The 27,847-nt window shown below is 41.5% G+C and overlaps 1 protein-coding gene across 1 annotated transcript in view; it reads left to right on the forward strand.

Annotated features, from left to right (window-relative positions):
- Window positions 1–27,847, forward strand: part of LOC117875644 (gamma-aminobutyric acid receptor subunit rho-2) — a 60,732-nt gene that overhangs the window by 4,360 nt on the left and 28,525 nt on the right. Inside the window, exon 2 of the mRNA XM_034767010.1 lies at window positions 17,533–17,639. Within this exon, the coding sequence (XP_034622901.1) occupies window positions 17,533–17,639 (107 nt within the window). The remainder of the gene's footprint in view (window positions 1–17,532; window positions 17,640–27,847) is intronic.

A 27,847-nucleotide genomic window follows, 5' to 3' on the forward strand; every position in this document is an offset into this window, starting at 1 on the left:
ATCCATATGTCTTTCAGCAAAGGCAAAACCAGGGGCTCATAACTAAAACGGACCTAGAATTGCTAACATAATAAAGATTTGAGATTTCACCAGTTTTCTCAGAAACAGAACACTAAATGAACTGCAGAGTCAAAACATTTATGGAAGTCAGAGTTACACCAAGGATCAATTTGGTGTATTCTGTGTGGTGTGGCAGAGCTCCTTCTCTGGCTTGGTGGATTCCATGCTTCCTCTTAGCCGGGGGTGGGGAATTCCTCTCTCCCTTGGAATTTCCCCACATCCCTGGGTTTATTGTCTTCACCTTGTCAGAGCAGAGGTTCCTCCCAGCCTTCCTGACAGGGGAGGGGAGCCTCTTAGGCTCTGGTAGCTCCTCCGGGTGTAGTGTCAGCAGGCCAGACACCCAATTCAGTCTCTCCCCTCTGGTGGGGTCTCTTCCCCCAAACCTCTAGGGCCCAGAAGGGCTGTACGCCTGGTTGGGCAGGGTTTCCCCTGCTTTTCACCTGTGAGATGTTCTTTCTGGCATTTGTCAATGTCTGCACCATCCAGCTCTCCAGTAGCACACCTGCTCCCCACAGTTCCTATTGCACGTGCCTATCTGACTGGAGGGGAGGCTTTTAACAGTTTCTGGCAGGCACTTGATTGGCCCCACATGTCCTAATTAACCTGGAGTACCCCTGTTCAATTACCAGGGGAAAAGGGACCTGCTTATCCTGGGGCTAATATACCTGCCTTCTACCACTTTCCTATACCCCCTGGAGAAGGGGGGGACCCTATGGAGGGGGGGGCACAAGGCCTGAAATGCTTGTGCACTCAGGTCCATGTCTTCCACCTCCAGGCCCTGCAGAGACTCCTTTATAGTGCAGGTAGCCGGCATGGAGCACGCTGGCACATGCCTTCCTCTGCTGCCTCCGAGGGCTCCAATCTGACTGGCAGCTCTTCTATCTCCATCCGAGTGGTCTTCTGCAAGAATTCTCTGAGCTGCCAGTCTTCTACTAGGACTTCCTCTGGACCTAGACGCTGGTCTCAGCGACCAGGTCTGTGTTGGCCACCGAGGGGATAGATCTCCTCGCAGAGCCCCTGCTACACAATCTTCAGTTTCACGTGCAGGTGGTGGAGTCTCCCTTGGTGCACCAGAGGTTGGTCCTGGCAGAAGTCACCAGGATCGGAGACCTCCTGGACTACGACCGGGGGGACTGGTTGGATCCCCTAGTGCTAGGTTGGCGCATGGGGCTCTCCACCCTTTGGACACCCTGACGCGTACTTCGGGAGGTTGAGGCCGCCTTATTGCCTACTACTTGGGTCTACCTCGAGTGGGTCCTGCAAGAGGGCGCTCCCCACCCACCCCTCACCCTAGGCCCTCTGGATCTTTCCATCCTGCCCCATTAGCCCTCCCAGCCCCCTTCTCCTCCTCATACCCCGAGCCAGCTGTGTGCTCTGCAACCAGTTTGCTTCCGAACCTCACCGAGAGAACAACTGTACATGCTCGTGCTCCACACGCTTCATTTCCCGACCCTTGCGTCCTGTCCAGACACCAAGTGGCGGGACCTATTACCAGCTCTGGAGGGTGGGGAGCCCCGGAAGGCCAGCTTGTATTCTACCCTAGTGTGGTTGCCCGCCGGGGATATTAGCTGGCGGCTACTACATGGAGCCGTGAGCACGGGCGTGTACCTGGTACGGTTCACCTCTATCCCCAGAACCCGCCCTTTCTGTGGTGTATCGTCAGTGCACCAGGTTGCAGCCCCTCTTCCGGCTCCTCCAGAACCTCTTATTGAGGTTCTGGCTACACTTTTCCCTGCACCTGTTTATTTATGCACACCCTATTCGTGGCCCCATGAAGTCCAGGGACCACCTCGTGAACCTCCTCCTGGCCATGGCCAAGTGGCTATTTATAACACCAGGAAGAGGAGGTTGGCTGAGGTGGGGCTGTGTGACTGTAGGGCCTGTTTTGGTTCCTTTATCTGCTCACGCATCCAGGCAGAGTTCCTCTGGACGGCGTCTGCTGGCTCCTTGGATGCCTTTGAGGAGCAGTAGGTGCTGTATGGGGTTCTCTGCTCAGAGTCCTCTTCAGGTTCCCTAGTTTTGACCCTTTGACCCCACGCCTGCTCCTGTTTTTTCCTTTGTTGTCTCCTGAACTTAGTTGAGTTCTGGGCTCAGTAGCTCCTCCCCATGCTGGGGGAGGGGCTTTTAGTTGTGGGCGGGCTTACGCCCACCCACTTCCCAGCACCCAATAGGACCACTCTCCTATAGCTGTCTGGCCTGACCCCATCTCAATAGATGACACACAATACAGTAAAAGACAGGTTTGAGACATTCTTTTGGGATATAATGATCTTGAGAGTTTGGTACCACTGATGTATGTTTTTTTTTTTTTTTTTTTTCCTGCCAAATTTGACACCTGTTCCTTGAAGGTTCTCTTAGATAAGTCATTGATCATGTACATTTGACCCGTCTTGCAAGTACACAGGGAATAACTTTATACTAGGGCTGTCGAGTAATAGCAGTTAACTCACGCAATTAACTCAAAAAATTAATTGCGATTAAAAGAATTGTGATTAATTGCACTGTTAAACAATAGAATACCAATTAACATTTATTAAATGTTTTTCTACATTTTCAAATATATTGATTTCTATTACAACACAGAATACAAAGTATACAGTGCTCACTTTATATTATTATTTTTGATTATAAATATTTGCACTGTAAAAATGATAAACAAAAGAAACAGTATTTTTCAATTCACCTCATACAGGCACTGTAGTGCAATCTATCGTGAAAGTGTAACTTACAAATGTAGATTTTTTTCGGTACATAACTGCACTTAAAAAAAACCCAACAGTATAAAACTTTAGAGCCTACAAGTCCACTCAGTCATACTTCTTGTTCAGCCAATCACTAAGACAAACAAGTTTGTTTACATTTATGGGAGATAATGCTGTCAGTTTCTTATTTACGATGACACCTGAAAGTGAGAACAAGCATTCGCATGGCACTTTTGTAGCCAGTGTTGCAAGGTATTTACGTGTCAGATATGCTAAACATTCGTATGCCCCTTCATGCTTAGGCAACCATTCCAGAGGATATGCTTCCATGCTGCTGATGCTCGTTAAATGTGTTAAATTTGTGACTGAACTCCTTGGGGGAGAATTGTTTGTCTCCTACTCTGTGTTTTACCCACATTCTGTAATATATATTTCATGTTATAGCAGTCTCGGATGAAGACCCAGCACATATTCATTTTAAGAACACTTTCACGGCAGATTTGACAAAATGAAAGAAGGTACCAATGTGAGATTTCTAAAAATAGATACAGCACTCAACCCCAGGTTTAAGAATCTGAAGTGCCCTCCAAAATCTGAGAGGGATGAGGTGTGGCGCATGCTTTCAGAAGTCTTAAAAGAGCAACACTCAGATGTGGAAACTACAGAACCCGAACCACCAAAAAAGAAATTCAACCTTCTGCTGGGGGCATCTGACTCATGATGATGAAAATGAACATGTGTCGGTCCACTCTGCTTTGGATCGTTATCGAGTAGAACCCATCATCTGCATGGACACATGTCCTCTGGAATGGTGGTTGAAGCATGAAGGGACATATGAATGTTTAGTGCATCTGGCATGTAAATATCTTGCAACGCTAGCTACAACAGTGCCATGCAAATGCCTGTTCTCACTTTCAGGTGACATTGTAAACAAGAAACGGGCAGCATTATCTCCTGCAAATGTAAACAAACTTGTTTTTCTGAGCGATTTTGCTGAAGTAGGACTGAGTGGACTTGTAGGCCCTAAAGTTTCACATTGTTTTATTTTTGAATGCAGTTATTTTTTGTACATAATTCTACATTTGTAAGTTCAACATTCATGATAAAGAGATTGCACTACAGTACTTATATTAGGTGAATTGAAAAATACTATTTATTTTGTTGTAATTGAAATCAATATATTTGAAAATGTAGAAAACATCCAAAAATATTAAAATAAATGGTATTCTATTATTGTTTAATAGTGCGATTAATCACGATTAATTTTTTTAGTCGCGTGATGGCTCTGCTTTGTACACATTAAGTAGAGCCCTTGAAGTCCAGGGGACTACATAGACGGGTAAAAATACAGGCATATGTGATTATAAGGCAGGGGCCATTATTTATAAATAATTTATCAATCAATATAACTGTCCACTGAAATTTAATCTGGTGTGTCTATTTCTGCATCTGGAATACTGTGATTCAGTGACATTCTGTATGTCTACCTCTCTGTGCTTTCCTTTTCACCCCTCAATTACAATCTTCAACAGCCACACTTGGAAAAGGATGGAGTCTCTTTTTTCCAAATGCTGAATATGATATTAATTTAAACAAAGCACTATGGAAATGGAGTTTGATTTGAACTTTTGTTAGTTGAAAAGAATTGGCCAAGATTTTCAGAAGTGCCCAGGGATTTTGGGTACCCAACTTGAAATATCTAAAAGGGGCCTGATTTTCAGAAAGTCCCGAATATGCGCTTGGGGCTGGGCATCCAAAAAGTGAGGTACATAAAACCACTTGTGAGTTTTGAATATCCTTGCCTATTTGTTTACATTGCTGGGAAGGCTTTCTAAATTGATGTTCTTCACTTGAAATGCATAGCCAGCTTCAAGGGAAAATGAGATTATTGTTGTTGGTACATTTTTCTAGAGTAAATTACTTTCCAAATTCTCATTTAAAGCAAATTGCTCAGAAGAGTAATAAAGTTAAAGTGTATGGGAAAGAAGATTACTAACGGCAATGATTAATTGAAAAAGTTAAAATATTGTGAGTATTGTACACCTTAATTATGTTTAATCAACCTCGAGTTTCATTTTACTATGGTAATATCCATGAAGAATTAGTTACAGTACCTAATATTAGAAATGTGCATTAGATACTGAAGTATTAACTACTGCTTGGTATCAGTATAGTACAGTAGATACCGAAGGAAATTGGAGGGCTACAAACCACAAACCATCAGCATGTTGCAACACAAGCCTCAGCATGCCATGCTCTATTTGCATGTGGCTCTCCTTTCGGTTGAACAAGGTCATGTAGATGGTGTATCACAAAACATCTTACAACTACAAAACAGCATTGCTCCTGGAGAAAATAGCAATTTAAAACCAAAAAACCCAATGGACAGATGCATGTGGTTGGCAGTGATGTCAACAGAACCACAGTTTGAATGGTTGATTTCTCCTTGAACCCAAGTACAGTTCAGATCATAACAGTTATTCATCTGGTGTGATTAACATAGTGACTATTTCTTTTGCACAAATGCTTGTATTTTACATAATAATATAATTTACCATTGTACAGAACTTTGTATCCCTAGATCTCAGAGCACGTTACATAGAATGTGTTGAGAGCACAGACTAGTACTTGTGAATAGCAGTGGCATCAAAGGAACCAAGTTCTGAGTGACATTTATACCATTATTCCCCCATTTGGGTCATATCATTGTAAACTGGGAGATGAAATGACTTGCCCAGTGTCACACAAGTCAGTGGCAGTCAGTAATGTCTAAGCCCTATTCCTTCCTACCAACCTTTGTCTGTATAATTGTCTATATAGATCGTAAGTTTTCCAGAGCTGGGATCTTTCCTCCAGAAGAACCTGTAAAGCTCCAAGCACACATTAGTTCTGCGGCTCTCTGCCATGATCAGTGGCCAAATGGCATTTCTAGTGCTGAAGGCCACTGTGCTGTATCCTTGCACTCAAACATACTGGCCCAGTTCTGCTCTCACTTATACAGATGCAGCTCCCATTGATTTCATCATAATGATGGACAGTGTACAATATACTTTTTGCTCCCACAAGCCAAAGATAACCGCATAACTCATACATGGCAGAGAGTGAAGTGAAGCCAAGAGTGGGATATGCAAAATCATTCCTAAAGCATGAAAATAAAATGTAAACTTTGTTGCCTGGTGTAACACCCATACCAAAAGAGAGTTTCTCTGCAGAAAAAGCATTCTTGTGTGACCTTTATTTAACACTATAATTGTCATTGGTTTTGCTGGTGGTTTAGCGTCTGATGGGTGTTGGGTGGATAAGGAATGCAGGGTCAGGACCACAGTAAATGAGGTTTGATTTACTGATAGTTTGCATGATCAGTGTGACGATTAGGGACTGGGGAGAACAAGGGGTGTAAACCCCAAAGAATATGCAATTGATTCAACTGATTGTATACAATATTACTGTACTATAAAAGGGCATTGAATAAGGTATTTTATGAAAGCTGGTGGTTGATATGATTGTGAAGTGTATGTATGAACACTATATGAAGAATTATGGATACTAACTAAGATTATGCTTTAAGGTCTGTGACCAAACAAAGGGGGAAACAGGTTTTCTCCCAGATAGAAGGGAAGGCAGCTATCTGTGTCTCCAGTGCATTTTGGAATCAAAACAACAGAAACCTCATTTATATACAGATCAGCTGGGTGGCGGGAAATCAACAGGAAGGGAAGACCAGCAGGAGATCATCCTGACTCTGGGGACAAAACAATGAGTTTTGGGAAACATTAACAGAAGCCTTTTTGTCATCCATCACTTTGGGGACATAGAGAATTGTGAGCCTGTGAAAGCTGGATCCCCTCGCCTGAAGGGAGAGGATGCTGGTAACTTGATATAAGTAAGAAAACTGCTTAAGCAAAAATTGTAACTTGTTAAGATGAAGTTTTGTCCCAAGAAAGTTTTGTTTGTAACCATTCCAGTCTCTTTTCTCTTGCTGTGTACCTCTTAAATCTCTGTTCTTTGTTAATAAACTTATTCTTGTTTTATTACAAAATCATCTCAGTGCTGTGAATTGAAGTGGAGTGTGAGTCTTCAGCTAACCTAACAGGCTGATGTGTGCTGCCTCTTTGGAGGCAGCTAACTTCATAACTTCCATTAGTGCCCAGTGAGAGGGGCTGAACTCTGCAGGGAGATGTCCCAAGGGAACTCGGGAACTGGAGTTTACTGATTGTTACCTTCAAGGCAAGGTTTGAACTGACACACATCTTAGGAGCAGCAAAGTTCACTCATGCTGAAGCAGAGCAGAAACACGGGGACTCACAGTTCTGGGTGTCCTAAGCAAGACATCACAATGGGTATTACACAATATCAGGAACAAACCATATTCTACTTTATCTGTGAAGCAGACTAAAAACTTGAGCAACAACATTGATAACAAAATATTAGCACATGAATCTTTAGGTGGGAATATTAGCACAAAATATTCCCACCTAAAGATTCATAGAAAGCTTTAATTTTTGTAAGATTAAGGGTCACAGACACCAGCTGATCCAGGATATGTAGAACATGTGATAGTGAGCAGTGTGGAATACACTTTTATTTACACTGGTGAATGTCAATGCCCATGAACTGCCTTTGGATTTGTTTCTATCCGCTACTGGGGAATTGATACAGTTTTCCACACATTCTGAAAATAAAATTGCTCCCATCAGTTAGGGGCTGAATTCTCAGGTGGACTGCAGCAGTACTCGTCACACCTGAAGGTAGGGACAAAGATGGCTGGCTGTCCTCTGGGATCCTAGAGACAGCAGGGGATTGAATTCGTCACTCACATTAATTAGAGAATCCTCACTGGCAGTTTAGCAACACCCCCAACATGTCCCCTAGACTGGGGAGCTCTGAGGGCTTTATTAGAGCCAGCTTAAAGCCGCCCAGAGATTCCCTCAATGCTCAGCTGACTTTACTATGTGTAAAGGAGAGATTAAATTTTGAATGTCAATCCAAGATAGTTCGTAGTTATGACAGATAGCCATGTACTTCTTTTAGTACATTCTGCTCCATTTTGCATTTAGCTTCCACTGTACAACTGTAGCTGTGGTGCACTTTGTTATATAGAAAACCAGAAGATACTGATCTTAGGGCTGCTGGTCTGCACTACTGGGAGATTGACACTGCTGCAATCAATGGAGCAGGAGTTGATTTAGTGAGTCTAGTGAAGATCTGCTAAATTGATGGCAGAGCGCTTTCTGGTTGACCCTTGTACTCCAGCTCCCCGAGAAGATTAAGGTAAGTCAATGGGAGAGCGTCTCCCATTGATGCAGCGCAGTGAAGACACCGGGGTAAGTCCACCTAAGCTACGTTATTCACGTAGCTGGAGTAGAGTAATTTAATTCAACTTACTCCAGTAATAAAGACAAGCTCTTAGTACTTCTTTTGTATTGGATTTACCAAGTGTGTTATCCTCTCCAACTTTCTGTACCTATTCTGGAAAGGTAATGGGGCCTTTATTTAGCAGTTTTCAGAAACTGTACTGGAGACAAGGAAGGTATTCACTGAGCATATTAAACTAAAATCATATTAAGAAATAGGTAATAGGCATTGCCATACTGCATCAGATCAATAGTCCATTTAGACCGGTATTCTGTCATGACAGTGGTCAGCATGAGATGCTGTAGAAGAAGGTGCAAGAAAACCAATAATAGACAATTATAAACTATTCTGCTTATAAAGAATTTTTTGTTTTTACCCTATCAGTGATTGGCTTATGCCCTGGAGCTTGAGGGCTTATGTTTCAATTTTTTTTAGATCTCATCCAATGTAGCCCTGGAAAGTTCTTATTATCCATATAAATGTCAAATCCTTTTTTTATTTTTCCTTGTTTTAGTTTTTTTGTTTTTAATCCTGCTAAGCTCTTGGTCTCAGTGCTATCTTGTGCCAATGAGAAGATAATTCTGACTAGTTATATATATAGTGACAAAGTTCTGTCCTTGACTCCGTGGGTCCTGCGTTTCCTTATGGATTTTTGCTAGCCTCACTGTGACCCTCCACATAGCCCTTCTCTCTCTAGAGGCAAGGGTCACAGTCTACTGAGCCATTTTCATCATAAGCCAGCAAGGGAGGTGAGGAGAAACAACCCTCCCTCACACAGTCTCTGTTGTCTCCCAGTATCAGTGATTAATCAGGGAGGGGAAGGGGGAGCCCGGGCCCACCCTCTACTCCAGGCTCCAGCCCAGGGACCCTAAACTTAGCAGCTATGAAAGCTGACTTTTTGGAAATAGAGCATGTACAATTCCCTGGGCTACTTCCTCACAGCAGCCCCCACTCAATATCTTCTTCACAATTACCTCAGGGCCTCCTTCCTTGCACCTGATATGGATTCATACTACTTAGTCCCTCCAACAGCACAACTCCCTCCTATAGCTCCTGGCACCCACCCTGCACTGACTAATTGAGAGGCTTTTAACTAGTTCCAGCCAGTCCTTAATTGGCTTCAGGTGTCCCAATCAATCTAGCTGTCTCTCCTGCCTTCTAGAAGGATCTTAATTGGCCCCAGGTGTCTTGATTAACCTGGAGCAACTGCCATTTGGTTACCATTTGGTTACCATGGTACCAGGGATTTGTTTAGCCTGGGGCTAACATACCTGTTCCTCACTACTTTACTGTTGCCACCTGGCCTTGCCCCATCACAATATATACATATAATAAATAAAATTTGGCACTTTAAAAGGGCTACTTCCAGAAGCCAAGAACAATTATGAGCAAACACTGGATTTATTCCTCAACTCACCCAGAAGTTATGGGCTTGATGCAGGAACGACTTGGTGAAATCCTATCGTCTGCATAATGCAGGCAATCAGGCAATATAATCACAACAGTCCCTTCTAGCCCTAAAATTTTTGCATCTGAGTTCCAAGGGTGCTGTGTTTGTGGGGGGTTTTAAAATCCTTTTGTCAGTTTTAAATTCGTTGTCTTTTAATATCATTCAGTACTCCATTGTTTTAAGTATTTTGAGAAATGTAAATAGAGAGCACCCAGCTGATTTTCTCTAGTATTCTTTGTTTTCTATAACTCTGCCATGTCCCTTCTTTCTCATCTCCTCATAAAAGTAAATGGTGTCAGTTTTTTCAATCTGTCCTCATGTTGGAAGTCTTTCTATGCCTCTAATCATTTTGGTTGTGTATCTCTGGAGCCATCTATTTCTGCTTTATCTGTGTGAGCTGGAGTGTCCAGAATTAAATATAGTATTCCAGGTGAAGGTGTATCATTGACTTATATGGTGGCATTATAATATCATCAGTATTGTTCATAATATTCTTATACAAAACTAACATTTTGTTTGCTTTTTTGGTTATTCCTTTGATTATTCATATCTTTGGAGTAGAAGGTTTTCACTGAGCAGCTCTACAATGATGCTCAGGTCTTTCTCCTGAGTGGTTAATCAGAATTAACTGTGTATGAATAGTTACGATTCTTCCTCCCAGAGTGCAATACTGAGGATCATAGGAATTGCCTTACTGGATCAGAACTGTGGTCCATCTAGTCGAGTATCTTGTCTCCAACAGTGGCTTACACAGAGGGAAGTTCAATAAACCCTAAAGTAGGCAGTTATGAAGTAACCTTCCTCCAGAGAAAGTTTCCTTCTAACCCCTACCAGTTACTGTTTGGCTTTATATTCCTATCAAAACTCCTGTTTGTTAGAATTCTGGATATTTTTCTTGTTCATATAAATGTCGAATCCTTTTTTGAATCTTGTTACGCTCTTAGCCTCAATGGTAGCTTGTCCTTGTGTTATGAGGCTAAGTGTTCTCAATCTACTTTCTCTAAAGCATTTATTTTTTGTATACTTTTATCATGTTTCCTCTTATCGACCGCCTTTCACAATCTTGCATGATATGAGAGTTTTTCCATGCCCTTAATCATTCTTGCTGTCCATCTCTGATTTTGCTATCCCCTTTTTGTGCAATTAACACAATATTCCTAGTGAGGCTGTACCACTGATTTATATACAGGCCTAATATTTTCATATTATGCTCTTTTTAGATGTGTGGCAATTCTCCAAAAAGGGTCATATTTTTGGAGTTTAACGTACCCAACCTATGCACACCCATATATCATTTGAAAACTTATCGTATGTATGTGTCGGTGAGTGATGATGTGGAGCTGTCAAGTGGCGCTGTAAGCCTTTAGGTGAGGTGAAACAATGGTACCCAAAATTTCATAGATTTCATAGATTCTAGGACTGGAAGGGACCTCGAGAGGTCATCGAGTCCAGTCCCCTACCCTCATGGCAGGACCAAATACTGTCTAAATCATCCCGGATAGACATTATCTAACCTACTCTTAAATATCTCCAGAGATGTAGATTTCACAACCTCCCTAGGCAGTTTATTCCAGTGTTTAACCACCCTGAGAGTTAGGAACTTTTTCCTAATGTCCAACCTAAACCTCCCTTGTTGCAGTTTAAGCCCATTGCTTCTTGTTCTATCCTTAGAGGCTAAGGTGAACAAGTTCTCTCCCTCCTCCTTATGACACCCTTTTAGATACCTGAAAACTGCTATCATGTCCCCTCTCAGTCTTCTCTTTTCCAAACTAAACAAACCCAATTCTTTCAGCCTTCCTTCATAGGTCATGTTCTCTAGACCTTTAATCATTCTTGTTGCTCTTCTCTGGACCCTCTCCAATTTCTCCACATCTTTCTTGAAATGTGGTGCCCAGAACTGGACACAATACTCCAGTTGAAGCCTAACCAGCGCAGAGTAGAAAGTTTCATTTTTTTTGCACAGTGGCAGAAAAATTGCAACATGACTGGCTACGGTTTTTACTGTTTAGGTTAATTTCAACACTTTAGTGTGGTGTTTATTTGGTCAAGGCTTCCAAACGACAGTGTATTAAAAGATTTTTCTTGGTTTTGCGTAGGCAAATATTTTTTCTCAGAAACGATGAAGTTGTTTAGTATCTGGCAAAAATGGCGAATATCAACATTTTGCAACCTACTAACATGAAATGTTTTCATATCGCATATTGGTTATTGTCAATGTAGCTCACAATTGATTATAATAGTTTTCTGTATTTTCAATTGAAATTTGCTTGCCAGATCAGTCTCACATTGAACGTTGGGCACCAGCATCAGTAGCTTGCATACCCATAGTTTGTATGGCATAATGGATAGATATAAATGTACAACAGAACCTCAGAGTTACAAACACCAGAGTTACGAACTGATTGGTCAACCTCTCACCTCATTTGAAACCATTAAGTACACAATCAGGCAGCAGCAGCAGAGACAAAAAGAAAGCAAATACATTATACAGTACTGTGTTAAACGTAAACTACTTAAAAAAAAGGGCAAGTTTTTAAAAAAAAATTTGACAAGGTAAGGAAACTGTTTCTGTGCTTGTTTCATTTAAATTAAGATGGTTAAAAGTGACATTTTTCTTCTGCAAAGCAATGTTTCAAAGCTGTATTAAATCAATATTAAGTTGTAAACTTTTGAATGAACAACCATGACGTTTTGTTCAGAGTTACGAACATTTCAGTTATGAATAACCTCCATTCCCGAGGTGTTTGTAACTCTGAGGTTCCACTATACATGAATTCCTAATGTAATGCTTCTCCAGTGGTAAGCTTTTGTACGTACAATGTAGCATATGGTCTGCCTGGTAGAAGGTTTTAATTTGTATTGGCCTATAAATGCTGTACTAGCCTATGAAATATTCTAGAAACTAGCTTTTTAATTCAGTGACATTTGTGCACCAGAAAGTATTAGTATTAGAGATGGCAATACACAGCTTCATATTATGAATATGCAAAAGCTATGAGAGAAAGATGTGGTCTAACAGCAAGTAGAGAAGACAAAGTCCATAAACAAGTCCTTTCCCCTGCACTGAAGAGGGATGAAGAGCATGTTACAACTCTTAGCAACCATATCATCAACAATATGACAAACCAATTTGACCCTGAATCATCCAGAGATGCTTATCAATGCATCTACTGGACTATATGTAATATCAGATGTACAAGAGTCTCTGCTGAAAATAGCAGATGTTGGTGAAGAACAAATGGAGAGATCTGAAAGAGATGCACTTGATTCTAATGGGACATGTAGTTTCTTCAGCCCAATCAAGAAATCTGGCATCAGAACATTTGCCAACATGGCCAAGAAGATCAAATGTAAGGGTAGGTCTATACTTACCTCTGGGTCCGGCAGTAAGCAATCGATCTTCTGGGATCGATTTATCGCGTCTTGTCTAGATGTGATAAATCTATCCCGGATCGATACCGGAAGTGCTCGCTGTTGACGCCGGTACTCCAGCTCGGCGAGAGGAGTACGCGGCATCGACGGGGGGGCCTGCCTGCTGCATGTGGACCCGCGGTAAGTTCGAACTAAGGTACTTCGACTTCAGCTACATTATTAACGTAGCTGAAGTTGCGTACCTTAGTTCGAAGTGGGGGGTTAGTGTGGACCAGGCCTGTGTCTGATAAGGGAGGGACAATCATAGCAACTAGCAGTCCAGGAATTGTTTTCTGCAGAGACCTGTCCTGAGCAAGATGCAGAGATAATGTTTCAAGATAATGTTCTTATGTCCCTCTTCCATGCTGATAGAACGATGAGAAGAACAGGCAAAACTGAATTAGGGCATCAGCTGGAAGCGCAGGCTGAAAGAATCCATGAGCTAAGACCATGCAACAAAGAAACCACTGTGTACATCAGAGATGCCATGGCTGAAATACAAATGATGGCTGTAGACAAATTCCACACATTGGATGAATTGGTTGCTGAATAGTTGAGGCAGGTCCTAAAAGGATTTGACAAAGCTAATTCTGTAATCAGTCATTGACAGATATGACAATAGTAACTCTGTGAAAACTGCAAAAAGACAGTGCTGGACAGGATCTAAGGTTGCATGCAAGAAATGCTAGGTGATTGGTGGATTCCCTGTGCCTCCATGGAAGAAGTTTCTAAACATGGCATCCAACAAGCAGTCACTTGTAAAATTCCTCTGTGATTATATGGTTCAAAAAGCACCCGAGAATATAGAAGTACATCCAGCACAGGCATTACTTCTTATAGGGGGCTTTTCCAATAGCAAAGTAGCAAATTCCATCATCCATAGAAGCACTGAAGAAGCCCAAGATTTGTACAGTACTCAAGAGTAAGTGCACACATGGATGCTTCTGTATGCTCTATGTGCCTATATGACCTTTTGGTCTCTCGGCGTGAAAGAAAGCATAATAATTAGGTCATCTGATACAGGTGTTTTGGTGCTTGCTGTTCATTCCTTTTCAAAAATGGAACATACAGATAACACATGGATTGAGACAGGGACCATTTCCAGGACAATTGATAAGCATCACTTTATACCAGTGCATGCAATTTGTGACGCGTGCACACATGACTTCTGCAACATACTTCCAGGAGTTCATGCATTACCAGGATGTGACTCTGTGTTATCCCTATTTGGTATTGGAGGAAAAATCTGTGTTTAATGTTGTCAGAATAAAGGGAGCCTACCACTTGAGAGATCTTGTCATATTGGGAGAAAGTGATGGACAAGCCACAATTTCTGCAGCAAGGAATTTGATAGCAGTGGTATATGACCAAAGCAAGAAAGAAAAGGAGACCCACAAAGACCTGAATTGCTTGCACCTCAATCAGTCCATTAAAAAGGACACGTCACTGGCCAAATTCCCACCATGTCAGGACAGTTTTGAAGATCATGTCAGAAAAACATCTTGGCAAACCAAGGTTTGGATGTCTTCACGCATAGATAAACTAGATATTGAATCACCTTTGCAACAAGGATGGGAAAATGTGGATCATGAACCTACATCCTATATTCTTCAAGGGCCCAATGACATCTGCGCTTCTACAAAATCTTAGTTGTACCAGTAGGGGTCACTGCGCAGTCAGCTGTGTCTGTAGTCAGAACAATGTTCCCTGTACAGAACTGTGTAAAGGCAATGAAGATCGTGGTAATCTATTCATTCTCGACAGAGATCATAATGATGAAAAAATTGATGATGATGATGATAACTAGAAATGTCACCAGCGCTATTACATTTCAATGATACTTGTACAGATTTATTGTTAGGTTTTCTTTTACATTGTTGTTGTGATGTTTTGAACTCACAAAGAAATACAATTTTATGTCTTGCAATAATACATAGTCATAGAAATATTTGCATTCATTTCTGTTAGTTTAAAATGATCATTTTTAACATGTAGATGGTGTCACTATTTATCCCTGTTTCTTTGGTAATAGCACCACTTGACAGCTCCACATCATACCTCATCTTAAAGTAGACATAATAAGATTTCAAATGATGTATGATGTGCATGTATGTAGAGAGGAGTACATGAAATTAATCAAATTGACTCTGTCTGCCGCTTGCCTAATACCAGTTTCCATGTGCCACTGTGCTACCCACTTTGTTTGGTTGTCCCGAAGTTCCTCACCAAATTCTTTAATCATGAGTAATTTAATAATTTCAAGTCAACTACAAATTTTGCCACCTCTTCTGTTCACCTTTTCTCCAAGTCATTAATAAAGGTGTTATACAACACCGGTCCTGGTACAGATCTTGGGCCACCCCATTGCTGGCCTTTCATCATGGTAAAAATCCACCATTTATTCCTACTTTGTTTCTGCCTCTTAGCTAGTTTCCAATCCATAACAGTATTTTACACCTCACCCCATGATTACTTAGTTTCCTTAATACACCCCTTTGGTGAGAGACTTTGTCAAAGGCTTTTTGAAAACCCAAATCAATTTTATTAGCTGTTCTCTTTAATTTGCTATTTTGTTGACTTAAAGAACTTTAACATATTAGAGAGATACACTCTTTTCTTTTACAGAAGCCATGCTGGTTTGGCTCTATCAGATCATGTTCATCTAACTGTTTAATAGTTCTGTTCATAATTATTATTTCAACTAATATACCCCCAATGAAGTAAGGCTTACACTGGTTTATAATTCTCTAGATCAGCCCTACAACCTTTTTCAAAATAGATGCAACATTTGGTACCCTCTAGTAGCATAGCTGATTTTAATAAGAGTGCAACTCAGTTAACACCCATGGAGTTGCGCATATCTGTAAGTGAGCACAGAATATTGGCCAGTGTTTCCACCTGTTCATCATCATGCCCTAATTAACTTTATATGCAAACAGACAACACCAGTATTTAACACACATGCTGAGAAACACTTCTACCCATAGACCTGATCCTTACTGATTTCAGTGGATCATTCATGTGTTTATTTTTAAGCTCTGTTTTTGTTGGAAACTTCTCATCCTCATTTGGTGTCTTTTTTTCTTGCATTCACTATTGCCAACACAGAGTTCCAATTCCTCCACTCAAGTTCTGCCTCTACCAGCCAATGACCCCCCACAAACAAATGGATTTAACTGTCCTGCCTCACCCCTTTTATTTTCTTAGTAACTCTCTGATCATTAATTGCAGCAGTATTTAGATCTTATAAGGTCTCACTTCCAGGGCAAAGGGGTTCAGAGATCTTAATTATTCTAATCCTTCCTCCTATATTGATGTGGAACTGTTGTGATTGCAGAATCGGATTTTCTCTTAGAGGTGCAAGGGACAGTTAGCTGACAGGACTATAATTGAATTCCCAGTGTATGCTGGTTGGTTAATTTTTTCAGCCCTTTATTCAGGGGCTTGTTGCTATCTCCTTACTGTGGTTGTAGTTTGTGGTATATTCCATTATATCTGAATGAAAAATGAATTCATTTTCTCACTTGCTATACAGGGCAATGGAGGACTAAGAATTAAGGTAGACTTCAGGTAGAGTGAGAACAATGCAATACTAATACCCTGGAGGGAATGGAGTGATTTTATTACTACTAAGGTTTATGGGAAACAAGCTTCCCCCGATCCACACGCACAGCTCCCATTGGTACAGTGGACTGAGAGCATCATATGACAGTGCATAAGTATAGTCAAACAAAAGTGAATCTACAATAATGTCACCTTGATACTGTATGAAGTGTTGTTGTAGCCATGTCGGTTCCAGTATATTAGCAAGACAAGGTCATATCTTCTATTGAACCAACCTGGTGAGAGAGACAAGTTTTTAAGTTACACAGAGCTCTTCTTCAGGTCAGGTGTAGCTTGAAAGCTTGTCTCTTTTACCAACAGAAGTTGATCCATTAAAAGATATTACCTCACTCACCTTGATAGTGGGCAGACCTGTTTGAAGTCCAAGTCACATCAGTTTAGTTTTTAGATCGAACCCTATTTTTACTATAGTCAGCACAAAAGAAACAACGTAGCAGCAGAAAAGCAAATGCTTCCTAGCCTACCTTGAGTATCCTCAGCAAAATTACCTGCTACACTCTCATTCTAGAATCCTTTTGACAGTAATGATATCTGAAGTAGAAAGAGCACAGCCTGATTCTCAGAGACCATGCTGAAGTTGCAGGGCTGGCAGCGGAGAGAACCTTGTTAGACTTAGAAATGGACATTAAAAATATGGCTGTGGACTGTATGCATGGTAATTCCATGCTAGTAGCTGCAGCAGGGCATCCCTGTCTCCTCCACGCTGCCTCCCCCGCCACCATGCCCAGAAGTCCTGCTACTCTCATGGTAATTCCGGCAGCGGGGAGCTGCTCAGACAAAACTACCATACATATTGCTCCTTAACATCGCATGGAAACCAGCGAGACAAAATAACTCTCATCCACTAAGGTGTCATCTTTTTAGAGTCACTTCCGGTACAATGATTACAGATCTGGTGTAACAAACAGCCCTGTTGTTCATCTTTTACAGCCACATCTATAAGAAGAATCATGACATGACCAAAACTCGGAAAGGAAAAACAGAACAGCTTTTGAGAGTCGATGACCACGATTTCACCATGAGGCCAGCTTTTGGAGGTAGGAATATTGTTCTGTCTATTTTTCAGTTCATTTGTTTTGGGAAAATATCTCTGAGCCAGATTGTTCTCTCCTACCTCTGTGTAAGGTGGAAAGAACCCCAATACCTTCAGTGGATACTCCAAGGTAACTGTAGCAGACTTTGGACTCCAGTACCCTAGGAGAACAGACAGACTCCTTTCTATCGGTAAGCTCTCCTTCAGTTGAGTAGTGCTTCCAAGAGCATGGATCTGGACCTTTTCTTAAATGATATTTCACTCTGCTTGAGAATTGTGTCTAGAAGGGAAGAACAGCTACAGTTATTAGTTGGATGTTTATTTCTAGTTGTGAAGAAGGCTCATGATAAGCTTCTGAGTTGACATGATTAAATCATAAAATAATTAAACAGATAAATCATCAGCCAGGTCACTCTGCATGCTCACAGAAGAAACAGAATAGTTTTGTCAAGTTGTAAACCTGATTTCTCATAATCTTGTACAACAACTTAGGAGGAGGAGGAACCAGGCCCACCAACAACTTTCCATCCTTTCCCCACTCATCAACCACAGGAATTTGCTTAGGAGCCACCCTCTTGATTCTAATGGATGATCCCTGCTCGCTACTCCAGAGGTAGATCATGGCAGCAGTGGCGATGGCAGCCCTGACGTAATCCTCCCTGTAGCTGGTTCTAGCCCAGAAAAGCTACATGGGAAAAAGAAGAGCAGGTGAGGGGAGAAGCTGCTGCAGAGGGCAGAGAGCTAGTTCCTGCCACCACATATCAGGAGCCAGCAGATCAAAGATGCCCCCTCAGTCTTCCTAACAGACAACTAGGTTCTGGAAAGCTTCGCCTGTCCTCTTTCAAGCGGCTACCAGGCTAAGGTGACCACATGTCCCTAAAAACTAGGAATGTTCCGGTATTTTGCCCTGCTCCACTGCTCAGACTGAGTCCCTGGCCCTGTAAGTCAGCATCAGTCCTCCGCCTCCTTATGCAGAGTCCTTAAAGGAGGGAGGTCAAGAGGTAAAGGTTTTTAACTACAGAAGTTTTCCTGTAACTGCTTCTGGTACAGCAACTTTTCTGGTTATCTGTTTTTCTCCTGCTTCCAAGCAGGAAGCAGTGGTGTAAAACACTGGCTGCATGCATGCAATGATGTATCCCCTCTGATGACTGGCTTCAGTGATTATAACAAGCCTATTATTTATCTATAGCTACAGGAGTTCTCCTTTAGCTCAAGCAGTAGAGGGCTGTGTTTTGGTGCTGAAAGGTTTGGGTTGGATGGATCCCCCTATTGATGGAAATGAAAGGGCAGAAGTAAAATGCTAAAACTGGAAAAAATAAACCACTTGGGCTTGTGCTGCTAACGACCCTCCCAGAAGTGAGGAGGGCAAGTTCAGACACTCATGGCTGTGTGAACTGCCTTTCAAATGGAGACACGCTGTACTGATAATTTAGGAGAAAGGGACCAGGCATTCCTTACACAACATGGCACATTTTTACCAAAGGAAACAAGGGTAAAAAACTCCAGCACAGACCTGTATTTACCACATGCTCACGTTAGACCACATAATCTGAAAGGCTGTGCTGACTGTAATCTATATTCCTATTTTGCTATGACTGCAGTGGTTGGCAATTGTAGCCATATTATTCAGCATTATATTAAAATGTTGTTTAAAGTCAGAAAGAAAGTAGAAAAAAACGTGTTAAGTATGGTTGTGTTCTCAAAACAGAATGCAAAATGGCACTGTAGGATCCATGTTTATCTCCCAATGATTCCAGATCAAATGTACTCAGTTTACAAGTAATAGTTCAGGCTACACTCAGCCAACAAATCTATTGTGTAAGAAGATGCTGTATTGTAACTCTGTTCAGAACCTGAAATGAGTACAGAGTGCAGCAGCCTGTTGGTTAAGTGGAGCATGTCACTGTGAGCACATGACCTGGACTTCTGGAACTGACTGGCTGCCTATAGGTTTCCTAATGGAGTTGAAAGTGTTGATTTTGACCTAAAAAGCCCTACATTGCCGGAGACCTGCCTAGTTGAGTGTTGCAGCTCTCATGATTTTATTGTGAGTCTCATGACTTTTGCTGTTTTACTTAAAGCCCCAACTTCTGGAGTCATGTGTTTACATGAGAATCTCTGCTTTCATGGGGGAGAAAAGCAGTAAGTTTCTAGTATCAGAGGGGTAGCCGTGTTAGTCTGAATCTGTAAAAAGCAACAGAGGGTCCTGTGGCACCTTAGAGACTAACAGAAGTACCTGCCTCTGGAGATTTCCATTACTTGCATCTGAAGAAGTGAGGTTCTTACCCACGAAAGCTTATGCTCCCAATACTTCTGTTAGTCTCTAAGGTGCCACAGGACCCTCTGTTGCTTAGTAAGTTTCTAGTCACTGTGGTAGCAAAGAAAAGCACATGATCCATGTGCACTCTAAAGGCTCAGATACTGGAATGCAAACAAAAAAGAATTAAACATCTTTTATTGTTAAAAATCTTAGGATTTTCAAGCTAGCCTCATGATTTTTGAACACTTGAAGTAGACAGTACGGCACTGTCTCTCTCTCTCTCTCTCTCTCTCTCTCTCATGATACTGCTACAAGTGTGATGAAGAGTAGGACTTGGCTTGGAATCTCCTTGTTTTATACAAGAGGGAGCAGCTAGTGGGGTATTCTCCTGAGGCAGGCACTCTACTTTGGGATCCGTTCTCCTCACTTGGTCTGAAATAGCCTGAATCAAGTGATCTCCAGGAGATGTTCTTTCTGGCGGGGCTGCTATGCATTTGGTGTGGAAGGTTCTTGGGGAGGCTGAAGGACAAGATTTTGTTGTGCTCTGTGCTGAAGTTCTAGGTTTTATGGGACCTGCTGCTATTGTTCTATTGTATTTTCTTCTGTCTTTTATTGTATTTTTAATATTTTATCTGTGTGCCCAGAGCCTGAGAGAGGTGTCTCTTTGTATGTTTCACACCTAAATAAATAAAGGCGTGTTTACATTGTCATTCTTTTAACTTTAATACAGTGTATTTTAAATATTTTGCCCAATTTAACAGAGTATTTTAAAAAAACAATACAATCTTTAGGATCCTGCAAGATCCTAAAAACCTGAAGCAGTTTTTGCAAAATCAGTTACTTCAACCCAATGTTCATCAACTTAATGAGCAGATTATTGGAAGCTGCATTTGAAGACATTTCAGAAAATTGCACTTTCAGCTTCAGAGATGAGATTTTGCAAGCATCTTGGCGGGAGGTGGGGAATGGATGTGGAGACCATGTTTCTGTAATTTCTGCTGAAAACAATGACATCTCACAAAGGCCTTGTTTGAACTAGCAAAATTGCCCAAGGCTGACAATGGGTGTCAGTAAATGGGTGCAGCTGAACAGGATTTAACTGTGTATAGCTAAGAACTAACCTTGGCAACAACTTAATTATATTAGACTGTAGGCTATGTAAGCACCAATCAAATGCAACCGGACAACTTTGTGACAGGAGCTGGATGTTTAGGTTCCTGTGGTATCAAAAAATCTTGTGTATATTTCTAGTGCTAAAATAAATCATATAGAAAAAGATTAGGAAAAAATAGAGTAAATTAACTGGATATATTTTTTTATATCCAGTTTATATTTATATATTTTTATTGTTATGCATTGTAAAATCATAGGGCCTCATTCACCACTGCATTACTCCAATGGAGTTATACCAGTGTAAAACTGAAGTCAATGGGGCCTGATTCTCATATAATCTAAGGCCCTTTTGTCCTGCTCAGGGAGTGTAAAGGGGCCTTAAAGATGGGTGTAACTGTAACCTGTGCCCACTGTAAGGCCCTTTTACACTTCCAGAGTGTTGTAAAGCAGAGTAACATACTGTGAATCAGGCCTATAACTTTATGTTCCAAATGAAAATGACTGTCATCTCCACACAAACCCAAATAGAAATATTTCCCAGGGTACCTAGGCAGTAGTATTAGATTGTAGTGAAATCATGTGTCATGTAGCATGTTTGTAAAACCTGAGAAAAATGAGCAAGAGTTATACAAGGAGAGACTGGGGAAGAATATTAGAAGGCAGGTGAAGTATCCAAGAAAAGTTATCACTGTAAAGCGCTAGAGCAGACGTTATGTAAGCAATGTTATTAACAGCCCAACTGTCATAGTTAAGTCTTGCCTGATGTCAACCCATTAGTGACAGCTATTGGGTAAAGTGATAATGACAAAGATTGTTGCTTTACTAATGTTCTATGCAGCCTCCTCCCGTCCTAAAATAGATTGCATTTGTTCTGACCCTTTTGGAGTTATCTCCATGCCAGTGACCTTGCTCAAGCCAGCAGATGTTCAGGTATTATTTACAAATATTAATATTTAAAGATTATGTAAATGTTTTAGTTGGGCTCTCTTCTTTAAACACCCATGTTAAGCGTTTCATCTATGATGTTTCATATTTTATAGGGAGCCTGTGAATAAGCAGCTTTAGTTGATACTCAAAATAGCTGTACCTTCTTTGCTGAGAAACAACCTAATGCTCATGTTATACTTACCCATATAGAATGTCAACTAGATCTTGCTGCACTTGTTGAACAATACTTTTATCAGCACCTATGGACAGTTTGGTGACTGAAGGCATAAATGGCTCACATAGGGTTAGTGTCAAAGGTTAGGGTAAAACTCACTTCTTCTGCAATGATAACCCAGCAGTAAAATGGGAGAAAACACAAACAATCCCCCTCTCTTCCCCCAATACAGTGATAGTCAACCTACTGAATGTAGCCTGTGTCTGAACTTAATTGATTGTACCTGTTTTAGGGCTAAGCCCACACGTGCTGAGCACCCACAGTTTTGTTTGTCTTTAATGCCTCTTGAGACCAAACCCATAGACTAAGGGTAGGTCTACACTTACCTCTGGGTCCAGCGGTAAGCAATCGATCTTCTGGGATCGATCCCAGAAATGCTCGCTGTCGACGCCGGTACTCCAGCTCGGCGAGAGGAGTACGCGGCATCGACGGTGGAGGCTGCCTGCCGCGTCTGGACCCGCGGTAAGTTTGAACTAAGGTACTTCGAATTCAGCTACGTTATTAACGTAGCTGAATCTGCGTACCTTAGTTCGAAATGGGGGGTTAGTGTGGACCAGGCCTAAGAGCATATGTTGCCACAGCATTGTTAGTTCAAGGTATAACCTGAGTGTTAACTCTAACCTAACTCCCATCTGCACACACAAATCTCTAGCTCGAGGTAACTGTGGCTTTATCATTGAGCTAGCTGATCTGTCGGGGGAGGGGAGGAGGCTGAAGTTCAAATGCCGCTAAAGCTCAAGTTCTAGTGGGGAGTCCACAGTCCATGTCTTGAGGCACGGACTGTGGAAGGACACTGTTTACCCAACAAAAAATAAATAGGAGTTTATGGGGTGTACAGAATCACCAAAGACTGGTCCCCACTCACAGGCCTCAGAACCCAGGCTTCAGCCCAAGCCCCAACAGTTACAGTGCAATTTTAGCTCTGCAGCCTGACCCCCTCCCCCAGCACAAGTCAGCTGATCTGGGCCAGCAGCAGCCATGCTTCTATCACAGTGGAGCTGTACCCTTAGTGCCTAACTGTCATTGATTTCCATAGGAGTTGGGCACCTAAGCACTTTTGGGGTGCTCAGATATTACAATAACGTGCGCCATATCATACCTAACATAGCTAGATCTGTTGGCTTATAGCTGGAGCTATAACAATTGACACCAGCTGAGGCTCTGCTCCCAACCCCAGAATTCAGTCTCCAGGATTGTTAATCTGGCATCTTTCCAGAGCTCCAAAATTCAATCAACATTTTAAAAATAAAATGTAGGGAATTTAGCGCTCGTGAGCCAGGCACAGTACACTGCTGTATACATTTCTCCACAGAGTTTTGCCAGCTGAAATTAATCTGGGGCTGCAGCTATTCCTGCTATTACCATCCTGGACCTGGTTTAACAGCAACTGCCTGTTGTCGGAACTGTGAAGTGGTTTTGTGATGTACACAATCTGGGATGAAATCAATGCTTGTTTTTCAATTCTGACCTAACTCAGAATTTGAACCCAGATCTCTGAAGGTGCAAAGCAAGTGTCTATCAAGGAGTATCTCATGGTCTCTTACAAACCCTTGTGTTTCAGCAGAGTTGCAGCATTAAAAAAAATGAGCACGTCCATTGTCTCAGAGGTAGCATCAAGAAAAATTGGTTTTAAGATGAATTAGAGAGCTATTAAAGTAGCACTAAGACACTCCAGGGCTCTTTAAGCTGTCTGTTAACAAATGTTTCAATTGTTCTAAAAGCCCAGTGGCTCACAGTGCATCATAAGCATGCTACAGCCAGACCCAAACAAATTCCTTAAACATAGCAACACAAAGGAGCAGACATGCAAACTGAAAGCCCTGATCCTGCAATCACTTGTGCACATGCTAAACTTTAGTCATTTGAGTAGCCCCACTGATGTCAATGAGACTACTCAGTAAGTTTAGCACGTTAAGTGTTTGCAGGCTAAGACCCAAAGCCTCTCCTTAAGCCTCAAATCTCAATCCTGCAAACATTTAAGCACATGAATAAATTTATTCACAGGAGCAGGCTTACTTAAATTATTGCTCCCATTTACTTCAATGAGAATGAAAGGTGCCCAACACTTCCTAAAATCAGGCTACTTCCTTGTTGCTATTATTTGTATTACAATAGTGCCCATGGACCCCAACTGGGCTCAGTGCCCAGTTGTGCTAAGAACATTTATGTCAACATGGCCCCAGATGGGTTAGGTGCCTGAATGTGGATTATGCATCCAAGTTTGAAAATTCTGTGCAGAGATATAGACATCTAGGGGCAGGTCTACACTTCTGCTTACGTTGATCTAACTTACGTCGCTCAGGGGTGTGAAAAAGACCCCCCCCCCCGAGCGACGCAAGTTACAGTGACCTAAGCGCTGTCAACACCGGTGCTATGTTGGCAGGAGACGCTCTTCCGCTGACATAGCTTCTGCCTCTCTTGGAGTTGGAGTAATTATGCTGACGGGAGAGCGCTCTCCCATCAGCATAGAGCATCTTCACCAGACGTGGTGCAGCCAATGTAGTGCTTCTAGTGTAGACCTGCCCTAGGTATTTACAGTATTAAACTACAGGTGTAGTTGATAGGTTTGAATAATGTAGCGCTCTTGTATTAAATGAAGATCACGTTATACAATAACAGGACAAGCCCTCTTCCTTCCTTGCATTACCACTCATCCCATTAGAGGGGGAGGGAGGAGTGGGAGGGCTCATCCCCTCCCATCTCTGTACCTCCTCCAGCTCCCTTTCAATAGAGAGATTTTCTTTGTTTGCTCCTCATTAGTGGCAGTGGGTGGGGAATTTGGCTAAGCATCTGGAGCCTTGGTGGTTGAACAGTTTAGTTTGCAGAGAGACAGGATTAAAAATGTAGCAGTTTCCTAATGATCACAAGGATTAGTGAGACCAAAAATCTCTTGACATCTTTCTATGACTGATCAACAGCTGTTTAATTCAACAGTATGTTCTGTAGCCACACTGACCTTTAAGTATACCCAGGGTTTGTTGCAGTTTGAAGAGAGTATTTGTTGCTGGATTTCTGTTTTGCTTTAAATATTGTAAGTAATTAATATGCAATTCTTCACCAAGTGTGAAAAATGTATGTTGATCTAAATTTTGAAGAGCCATAAGCAAAAATCCTACAGTCAGAAAATCTTGAGACGTTGCTATATGTTAGTTTTACCTTACAGCTTCACATGCAGAATTCTTGAATTTTTGGCAGATGTAAACCAGCATAAAGAAAATTGGGATTTGGTTAAAATCAGTCTGTAGGAAGTTCACATGGCTTTAGGTATTGGAGTGTCATCTACTATGGAGGGACTCTGAGAACTGGTTATTAAGTAACATAAATCTATGTGGGTAATTCCAGGAACACAGTTAATGTAACAACCAGAGCTGATTTCCAAACTAGTGTATGGAGTTTGGCAGCTTTGCTATGCAGTTTCTTAGACTCTCACTACTCTACTATAAATTGATGTGCATATGCATTTTGTTTGAGTTTTTTTCAAGCCCTGAAGTAGGGAAGAGATGATGGCAAAGAATTGGACAAGAATATGACATATACTTTTTGCATATTATGTTGCCATGATAATCAGAAATATACTGATTCTGTGATCAGGCAGGGAAATGGGTAGATTCATCCAAAGGAAGTGGCTCTAGATTGTTGCACACTTGTTACACTCTGGAATTTAGTGAGAAGAGTTGAGCGGTATCACGTGCTTGTTCATAACACAGAGACCCGAGGATTGAGTGTTGTAAGCTGACGATCTCTAACATAATTGCCTGAATAAACAATCCCCTCTGCTGAAGAAATCAGTGTGTTTTGCAGGATGTTTGTTCTAATTTTCCTGTTAATGAGATCTCTTTATATAGAGAGCTTTTAATCAAGAAATGCAATGGATTGTTTTCCTAGCTCTGCCTCAGACTTTCTGTGGTCTTGGACAAATCATCTAATCTCTCTGTGCATTGGTTTCCCAATTTATAAATATGGTGATAATGTGTTCAGACTAATCAAATAAATGTTTGTCTGGCATGTGTGTATACGTAGGTAATAAATATACATCTATTGTTAAAATTTTATAGTATTGTGCAGTGAGACTTCATTTTCCAGAGCACAAATATTGTGTAATTTTTAGTCATACAATTGCTGTAGCATATCGATTTACATAGTGATGTGGAGAGACAGGGAATTTAAATGAAAATTACAAAGTATATGCAAAATAAATGTGTGGACAGCACCACAGTCTTGCCCTGTCTGTGTCTAAATCTTGCTGATTCTTTCTGCATAACATCTCCAAGATATGGCCTTTCTCATCCATCTACACAGCTAAAACTCTCGTCCAGGGTGGTGTTATCTCACGTTTCAATTACTGCAACATCCTTCTCTCTGGCCTTGACAAACACAATCTCGCCCCACTTGTCTTCATGCAGAATGCTGCTGCAAAGATAATTTCCTAGCCCATCACTTTGACCATATCAATCCCACCCCACTGAATCTCTCCATTGGCTCCCCCTTCTCTGTCACATCAGACATAAACTACTTGCCTTCACTTTCAAGGCCCCTTATGGCCTATTCCCAATCTACCTATCATCTCTTATTTGTTACTGAGGTGGTGACTCCGACCTCCAATCAGCCCATGATGCCTTCCTCCATCACCCTCTTGTTACATTTTCAGAAAGCACCTTCCTGGTTTCTCCCAAACTCCCTTCATGTTTGGGAGGAGCTCCCCATAAACATCTACAAAGCTACCTCATTATCCGCCTTCAAATCCCATCCTTAAAACTCTCCTTGGCCATGATGCCTACAAAACAGTTGACAAAGCCACTGGTCTGCTGAGAGCACCACCTGTCTTGATGAACAGTAATGTCTCGTTGTTTCCTGCTGCTCTCCAACCTGACTGTCTGTATCCATCTGGGGTCTTTTGTTTTATACTTAGATTGTAAGCTCTTTTGGGGCAGGGACTATCCTTTGCACTGCGTTTGTACAGTGCTTAGCACATGGGGTCTGAGTCCATGGTAAGGGCTTCTAGGAGCTATGGTAATACAATTAACTAATAATAATTCCTGTTTCTCTCTTATAAATCGGAGTGCAGGCTACATGGGAATTCATACCCATTTGATTAATTTCACTAGTTCCCTGCTGCTAAATCAAACTAACCATGCCATCTGCATTTCTGTACTATTCTTTGCCTCTTTGCTACCCCACCTCCAACTTCCCCTTATCTGTATCTTCACTCCCCTTCTGCAACACCTCCTTTCACTCACTCCATATGCTTGTGCTCTCCTGCAGGCTCCCATCTCCTTCATCTTCTCGTAACCTCAGCTCTGCACATGTGCTTAAGAGAGGGAAAAGAAGAAAAACAATGATAATTGCCATTGACTTCGGTAGGAATCTGCCTGAGAAAAGCAAAGTAAACATTTCTACTTAAATCAATAGAAGTAATTGAAGTCAATTTTACTCAGACTTTCCCTCAGTAATATTTGAGTTAAGGGCCTCAGGATTTGGGTTTGCAGGTTTAATTATTTTTCTTCTTCTCCCTCTCTATCTATTCCATACACTCTTTTTTCGTTACCTCAGGATCTTGCTCTTACTTAACTATGGGGGCGGAAGGAAGCAAAAAGAGAGTCATCAATGTAAGAATATGATAAACACCAATCTAAGTCCTCCCCTCCTCATGACTCCTGAATGTGTCCATCTTTAAACT

The sequence above is a fragment of the Trachemys scripta genome, chromosome 3 (assembly GCF_013100865.1).
Source record: "Trachemys scripta elegans isolate TJP31775 chromosome 3, CAS_Tse_1.0, whole genome shotgun sequence".
In the NCBI taxonomy this organism is placed as follows: Eukaryota; Metazoa; Chordata; order Testudines; family Emydidae; genus Trachemys; species Trachemys scripta.